Here is an 8,871-nt window from a genome sequence, read left to right on the forward strand (position 1 = left end):
CACAGTCAGATTTCCTTATGTAGTTTACGCACTTTACATCACATTGACTTCCAACGACCTCCCTTCAAATGAGAAACTTGGGAGAAAAAAATTAGTTTTTCATAGACCGGAGACAGCAAATGGTCCCCTTAATATCGACCATCTCTAGTGTATACTTATGAGCTACTGTTTGATTGTTTTTTTGATCCTGACAGAGACTAAACACCGCATAAAAAACACATAGCGCCCCCCCCCCCTCCCTCTCCCCGCTTGTCGGCTCAACTCCTCAACGTGTCTCTAACGTGTCTCAATACAGGGCTCCCCACCGACGCTCTAGCTAGAGGGTCCCAAGACCCCAAATGGTAGTTTTAGGGGGTCCGAGAACCCTCTCAACGGAATTGTAGAGGGTGTTAAAACCTGGAGGACTGTTGGCAGTTCTGTGAGACCTTCAAAAGTGTTATTTATTGTATCGATTTGATTTCTTCTGTACATTTGGGTCGGAAAACAGCCAACTGAACTTTCTTGTCTGTTCTGTATGGAAACTACAGATGATAACATCAGTACCGATGGTACGCATACAAACAAATTTAGTGTGTCACTGCACCCGCTCTTTTGAAGATTTAATGGTAGGCGTCTTGGTTTCTAGTGCGTATAGGACGCAGGTCGCACAGTCTGAGAAGCCCTGGCCAATGGCTGGAGGGGCATAAAGAGTATCTCTCTCTCTCTCTCTCTCTCTCTCTCTCTCTCTCTCTCTCTCTCTCTCTCTCTATCTCTCTCCCACTCTCTCTCTCTCTCTCTCTCTCTCTCTTTCTTTCTCTCTCTCTCTCTCTCTCTCTCCGCCCCCCCCCCCCCCCATTAGGCTCCCTCGTTAAATATCAGATTTCTTTATGCAGTTTCCGCGCTTTACATCACATTGACTTCCAACGACCTTCCTCCAAATTGAATGAGAAACTTGGGGGAAAAGAATTTTGTTCATAGACCGGAGACGGTAAATTGACCCGTAATTTCTACCATCTCCATTGTATACTCATAAGCTACTGTTTATGTTTTCTTGTGGTCCTGACAGAGACTGAACACCGCATAGTAAAGACATACTGCCCCCCCTCTCTCTCTCTCTCTTTGTCGACTCAACCTTTCCCCAACATATCTCAATTGAGTCAATGCTGGGCTGCCCACCGACGCTCCATCTAGAGGGTCCCGAGACCCCCAATCAACGGAATTTTAGAGGGCTTTATACTCTTCTTTTCGTGATACACCCCTGCACATGGGCCTATGGCTTTAATAAATAAACCATCCATCCGACCATCTCTCTCTCTCTTTCTCTCTCAGGCTCCCTCGTTAGATATTGAAACATGGAGAGTGAATAAATGCTCTATTGATTACGGGTCCAGGGTGTTGGGGCACAGACCTATTGAGTTCTGACTGTAAATAGCAATCTCCTATTCAAACCCTGCAAAACAAACCCACAGCACCGTGCCACCGAGCTCTGATCAAAGCAAAACTCGGCAACTACAAGTGACTTGAATGCAAATCACACAGAATGAGTGTGGACCTTACGGCATAGCGTGTGGAGTCCATCTGTCTAATAGGAAAATAATTAATTCATTCCTTCGTTACCAGAGAATGACAGGGCGGACGGACAAGATGGGAGCATGGATCGTATCAGTAGAGATGTACTTGGTACTCCGTCCCTGCGCCCTGAACAAGCCAAGAACGATATTCCTTTCTTCTCTTCTTCCTCCTCCTCTAATCGTCTATGACATTCAATCCTTATGTTTTGTTCAAGCAAGTGCACATCTTGAACACACGGACAGTACCGTGTAACTGGCCTTGATACGGAACGATCCAAAGGGGGCAATCTCAGTCATCTGAAAGAGGGAAATCCAAACGCAATCCGCTTTGTTCGATTTTATGGGCTTGGACGATAGAGAAAAATAAGAAAAGCAAAAGCTGGAGTCCAGTCTGGACGAAACTGTTATCAAGAACGCAGAATTGATTTTTTCTGAGTTTTTTTTTATTTAGCCGTAAGCGCCATGCTAAAACTGAAGTTGCGGCACAATTTCGCTTCTCGCACATCTGATGCTTGTTGACATGCATCAACAAAGGGGCCTCACTCTGGAAGAGTTCCCTGCTCCGATAAACATGGCGCTTACGGCTAAAAAAAAAAACTCAGAAAAAAATCAATTCTGCGTTCTTGATAGCAGTTTCGTCCAGACTGGACTCCAGATTTTGCTTTTCTTATATTTCTCTATCGTCCAAGCCCATAAAATCGAACAAAGCGGATTGCGTTTGGATTTCCCTCTTTCAGATGACTGAGATTGCCCGCCCCCCCCCCCCCCCCCCCTTGGATCGTTCCGTATCAAGGCCAGTTACACGGTACTGGCCGTGTGTTCAAGATGGCAAGTGCATTACATCCCGCCGGATATGACAATAATACATAGCAGCGCGTGCACAACTTGCCCCAGAGACTCTATGATGGGATCTCTTGCTCGTGTAGGCTATCACGTTGACATATAAATGCCAAGAATCACTGAAGTTCTTTATCGAAGTGGATTTTATCTGACATCTCTCTCTCCCTCTCTTTTTCTCTCTCTCTCTTTGTCTGTCTCATTGCCTCCGTCTCCGTCTAGTTTGTCTGTCTATCTTTCTTCTCTCTCTTCTTCCCTCCTTCCTAAATTTATTTATCATAAAACTTGCGAGTATCAGCTCAATCAATGGACATGTGGAGAAAAAAAAATCACTGAAGATTGTTATCATAAAACCTCAGAGCACCAGCGCAATCAATATAGATGTTGGTAACGGTTTTTCTGCAATGCCTTCCCTTGGCAACATTTGGGAAGCCCGCATCCCCCAAAAGCATTCATGGCAACATTTAATGATGCAGAGAACGTGCTGCAGCGGCACTGGTTCTTTGCAATAGAATATTTACGCTGAGCTGTTTCTTTACGAGACCCTCCTGAAGACGCGATCGTGTGATTTAATTCCTGACTTCGTGTCTGGGGCAAGAAAATGTGTTTTTTACATTTAGTCAAGTTTTGACTAAATGTTTTAACGTAGAGGGGGAATCGAAACGAGGGTCGTGGTGTATGTGCGTGCGTGCGTATTCTGATTCCAAAAACATATAAATATGTTATATTTGGATTAAAAACAAGCTCTGAAAAATAAATATATAAAAATTAGTATCAAAATTAAATTGTCGAAATCAATTTAAAAACACTTTCATCTTATTCCTTGTCGGTTCCTGATTCCAAAAACATATTGATATGATATGTTTGGATTAAAAACACGCTCAGAAAGTTAAAACAAAGAGAGGTACAGAAAAGCGTGCTATCCTTCTTAGCGCAACTACTACCCCGCTCTTCTTGTCAATTTCACTGCCTTTGCCATGACCGGTGGACTGACGATGCCACGAGTATACGGTCTTGCTGAAACATGGCATTGCGTTCAGTTTCATTCTGTGAGTTCGACAGCTACTTGACTAAATGTTGTATTTTCGCCTTACGCGACTTGTTTAAGTTTGTGCAAGTAAAGCAAAAGACTCTTTCGTTCCTTGAGGCTCATTTTTTCAGTCTGTTGTTGAAACTCTCTGTCTCTGTCTGTCTGTCTGTCTCTCTGTCTCTGTCTCTCTCTGTGTCAATCTCTCTGTCTGTCTGTCTGTCTGTCTGTCTGTCTGTCTGTCTGTCTGTCTGTCTGTCTGTCTGTCTGTCTGTCTGTCTCTCTCTCTCTCTCTCTCTCTCTCTCTCTCTCTCTCTCTCTCTCTCTCTCTCTCTCTCTCTCTCTCAAACAGATGGCCTATTTTGTCGTTGCAGTTGTACAGATTAATTATCCAATATGTTTTACATTTTGTAAAGAGTTACCCTTCACTTAGCGAGAGTCGGGAAAAACGAATACATGTCTGTCTGTGTAAATATAGTCTTTTCTCTTCGAAAAGCTATCTTTTCAATTCTTCTCTCTGATTTTATTCAAGTTAATCATAATACAGTAATAAAAAAGCAAAAATGATGGGGGCATTTACTCAAGAAATACTTTTCTTCTTCTCCCCTTTCTTCTTCGATCTCTGATAGCCATATCGGTTATAGGGACTTTAAAAACAAAACGACTTTTTTTCTTTCTTTTTTTCTTCTGGAATGGAAACGAACGATGATGAGCATGCGCGGCTTGCGTCAAAGGTTGTGTATCGATTTCTCTAAGTGTCGTAATGTATTGACAAACACCAAACGCACACGAAGGTGTTGGTTTTGTCCCCCCTTTTTTTGTTGCTTGGCTTGAACGCTGAAACGCAGTTGATGTGAAGCGGAGTAATGCTCGCATAACGCCATCAAAGATTCTTGACACGACGGAGTGTTGGCCTGATGATACTTGACCGTGTTCTGAATATCAACAGCATTTTTGTATTGGTGTGGATTGATTCCCGTCCTCTCTTCTTCATGTTGCCAATCTCTGTCTGTCTGTTTGTGTCTCTCTGTTGCTCTCCAGGGCCGGACCCAGGGGGGGGGGGGGGGGGGGGGTTCCAGGGGTTCCGGAACCCCACCCCTGGAAAAAGCATGTACCTTGCTTTGAGTGTTTTTTTATTTTTTATTTTTTAAATAAATTTTGTGTGTGTCTCTAACAAATGTTATTCAATGTGAAATCCGATGAGAAAAAGGTACCCCCCCCCCCCCCCTCCACCAACTCACACTGACAGGCCTTAACCCTCAAAACAAGGCCCAGAATGCACCAGATTGCACAGATTTTAACCGTTTTTCAAAAATGTTCCGGGGGAGCATGCCCCCGCAGGCGCGCGCTTGTGGCTTCGCCACTTTGCTGATTTGCCCCCCCAAAAAAAGGAGGAACCCCCCCCCCCCCTTACAACTCATTTGGTCCGGCCCTGCTCTCTGTTAGTTTATGTGTCAGAGAGAGAGCCGGGGAGTGAGAGAGAGAGAGTGAGAGAGTGTGTGTGTGTGTGTGTGTATGTGTGTGTTTCTCTCTCTGTATTGCTGTCTGTCTCACTCTCTCTGTGTCTCTGTTTTTCTGTCTCTTTCTTTGTCTCTGTGTCTCTCTTTGTCTCTGTCTCTCTCTCTTCCTCAGTATACATGTGCGCTCTCTCTCTCTCTCTCTCTCTCTCTCTCTTTCTCTCTCTCTTTCTCTCTCGCGCTCTCTCTCTCTCTCTCTCGCTCTCTCTCTCTGTGCTTGTACTGACATATATATCTTTGCTTTCTTGACAAACAATTAAATAGCAGGTGAGCCTCAGAAGCCATTTGAGTGCCTAGGTTGCCTGCATGTTGACATATGGCGTTGGCGTTTCTTTCCTGCATAGTTTGGCGACAACCGGCTACGCCGTGTACGGATAACTACAAAACTCACTCCCTCGCCGAATAAAATGCCTTGCTTTGAAAAATAGAACCCACATATTCGCTCTTCAAAGTTATTCGTTCGTTTAATATTACTAACATTCCGATATCATCGATCTATGTTGGAACTGCATAGCCCCCCGGAACAACAACAACAACAAACAAACAAAACAAACAACAACAACAACAACAACAACAACAATATCACCACCACCACCGCCACCACCACCACAACCACCAACAACAAGAAAACTTCAACTGAAACAACAAACCAAACACAGAAACAACGGTCGAAAGAAAAACTGAAGAATTACGTCAATGTTATACACGAGCATGAAAACTAGTATCGACAAACGACAAAGACATTTACTCAACAAATCAAGTGAATGTTCCTCTCAGTGGAATACGCCAGACGATGATGATAGCGTTGGTTAACAAATTAATCCTATTGATATATCTATTTTCCATGACACACTAATGCCTGCTCGTTAGTGGAACATTTCGCGGGATATTATTTAAGTACATTTTTGATCAGGTGTTTGAATGTTTGAATGTTTTGCCTGTGTTAGTATGCTTGCAGCTTGTATTGATGCACAGTGTTTCGGTATGTACAGTTCCTCTTTTATGTTGTTTTGTCAGTTACTGTTGTTTTGTCAGTTACTGTTGTTTTGTCGGTTACTGTTGTTTTGTCGGTTACTGTTGTTTTGTCGGTTACTGTTGTTTTGTCAGTTACTGTTGTTTTGTCAGTTACTGTTGTTTTGTCGGTTACTGTTGTTTTGTCGGTTACTGCTTTTGGCTGTGTCTTTGCTTTTTGTCTGCTCTTGGGTTTTTGGCTGCCGTTGAGTTTTTTTGATTTTTTTTGCTTAACGCCCAGCCGACCACGAAGGGCCATATCAGGGCGGTGCTGCTTTGACATATAACGTGCGCCACATACAAGACCGAAGTCGCAGCACAGGCTTCGTGTCTCACCCAGTCACATTATTCTGACACCGGACCAACCAGTCCTAGCACTAACCCCATAATGCCAGACGCCAGGCGGAGCAGCCACTAGATTGCCAATTTTAAAGTCTTAGGTATGACCCGGCCGGGGTTCGAACCCACGACCTCCCGATCACGGGGCGGACGCCTTACCACCAGGCCAACCGTGCCGGTCTGCCGTTGATGCTTTTCACGTTACTGTTTCATTGCCCACTAGGTTTTTCCTTGTGTACGTTACCAGCTTGGTTTGCTGCTTTGCCTTGTGTAAATGTTACGGTTTTTTATCCGCTTGTATGCTTCCTGATGTTTTGTATGCTGCTTTTCTTGGTATGTTTGTCTGTCCGTTTGTTCACTTGTGTGCTGAATGCTGCTGCACATGCTTTTTTGCTTCGCTGTGTATGTATGTACGTTTTTCATTGTAAATTGCTTAGAGAACGTCAAGCGCTCTATAAATCTCCCATATTATTTTTATTATTATTATTAAATTCGTCCCCCTTGGTCTACACACGTATTGGCAGACATTCTGAACTCTTGTTTTTTTGCACGTGCACGCTGCCTTCCAATGTGCCTCAAATTATATATTAGTCGGGTGAAGTTCACTTCGAGAAGCTGGCTGCACGACGCTTTTATGCTGATTTTTCGGTAAGAAGACTTCACAAAGTCTCCGCGAAGTCGAACAGATGCTCTATTATAGACCCCCATTACGGAAACATTGTCAAGCGCGCTCAGGTTCATTAAACATGATCAGCAGCGATAAATGCTGATCAGAAGTGCAACATATCGAGACACTAACCTAATAAGCTAGGTAAGGTAAGGTAAGGTAATGCAAAGTAATGGTTCTAGAGCTACCAACGGCTATACAAATAACACCCATGCACCCCTGTAGCATTCCATTTCTCCCTCTCTGCCTTCAGGCTCAACGAGGACAATAACCAGAGACTTAACTGACAAATCCAATTATACCTGCACAGCTGGCAGAGCCTGAACACCAGTCCCAGGTAAATCTTACCTGAGCGCACTAAAAAAAACACCTGTCCTCGGTGCAAAGTGGTACCTACCATTGTAGGTCTGTGTACCGCTAGCCTGGAACTCTTGCTTACTTGTTTATCAACCGTCTCTCTTTGTTTCGTGTGTGGGGCGCGAGAGCCTGTCGCTCGGATTACAAACATAGGAACTGTGGAAAGTGAGTCTGAATTGGGGCTCTGTTGTGCCTACTTGTCTTCACATTCTGGGGATTTTTGCGGAGATAAGAATCCTGCTGAAAACGGGTGAATGCAGCAACTGTGTGCGACCTTTCCGTAGATGTAAATAGACTTGATATGGCTGTCATCGTGTGAGAGAAAAAAGTGATGCTGTAGTTATTCAGCCAAGGGTGTACGTGCGCGCAAGAATGCATGTTGTTCGTATATTAAACGCAGTCATGGTGTCAGTCTGTTTGTCTGTCCGTCCAGGTCTTTTTCTCTGCCTGTTTTAAAGTCACTTCGTCTAGCTCTAGAGTCTGTTTCAGTCTTCATTCATCAAGCTGTGCTTAATTGGTTATGTCTGTGCCTGTGTGTCCTTGAGCACGTATGGGTCAGTAATTGCATGACTATAGGCCCCGCGATAGTTATTACCTACAGCACATGGCAATCAAATATTTACATAGCCTATGTGTGTACTTGTATCATCAACATGCTTTAATTATCCCTTGAGTATAGTGTAAACCAAAATCAATCGCCGCACTGGAACACGAAATGCTGAAATAGCAAGAGAGAAAAAAAACAATTTCACAGCAACAACGATTTAGAAAAAAAGTGTTGAACTTACATTTGAAGGTAAACTCGCTGTATTCACTCGAATCCACACACAAAACGACAACAAAATGATCCTTCGAAGACATCGTTATGCTGGCAGAATCCAAACGTCGATCAACAGAAAATCCAAGATCTTCCAAACTCAGCCTCTCCGGCTATCAAACAATACAACTTTGTTCAATCAAATCACAGTTGTTTCCTTGTCAGTCCTTGACGAAGAGAGCCCAAACTTTTACGGCAATCAAAACAAACCCCCACGCGGTCTAGCAGCAGAGAAGGTACCAGCCCGAAGGGGAAAGAAGCCAAGTATCGAATGGCAGCGATGAATCCACAGCGTGATCTTCTCAAAGGGAGGGGCTTTCAGTCTCCACAAAGATCGATGGACGCGCAGACGACAGAATGGTGAAGACGCAATGAGCTCAGGAGCGAAGCTTCGAGGCCAACTCACGTAGCAGTGGAAAACAACAGGCACACACACACACACACACACACTGATTGCGATCGGCCTAACTCTGGCACCAGAAACTGAACTGCTTTCCCTCTCCACTCTAAAGTTCTACCACAGTCGATCTGAGTCTAAGGCTACGATCTGTACTGTGCGTGCAGTGTTCGCACCGAGCCGTGCGAATAAGCCGTTGACAAACATCGAGGCTTGTGTTGACAGACCGGTGACGTTGCGTTAGCTTGCACGGGACCTTTTTTTTTTTTTGTTTTTTTTTTTTTTGCCCGTGTTGTGACGTTTGCTGTTGGCCAGTAATGATTTTGGTCTTAGGTACCGTAGCTTAACTGTA

At 44.1% G+C, this 8,871-nt stretch overlaps 1 protein-coding gene across 1 annotated transcript in view; it reads right to left on the reverse strand.

Annotated features, from left to right (window-relative positions):
* Positions 1-8,647, reverse strand: part of LOC138963895 (universal stress protein YxiE-like) — an 87,794-nt gene extending 79,147 nt beyond the window's left edge. Inside the window, exon 1 of the mRNA XM_070335745.1 lies at positions 8,094-8,647. Within this exon, the coding sequence (XP_070191846.1) occupies positions 8,094-8,166 (73 nt within the window). The 5' untranslated portion in view covers positions 8,167-8,647. The remainder of the gene's footprint in view (positions 1-8,093) is intronic.
* Between the last annotated feature and the right edge of the window lie 224 nt (positions 8,648-8,871).

The sequence above is a fragment of the Littorina saxatilis genome, linkage group LG4, assembly GCF_037325665.1.
Source record: "Littorina saxatilis isolate snail1 linkage group LG4, US_GU_Lsax_2.0, whole genome shotgun sequence".
Taxonomy (NCBI): domain Eukaryota; kingdom Metazoa; phylum Mollusca; class Gastropoda; order Littorinimorpha; family Littorinidae; genus Littorina; species Littorina saxatilis.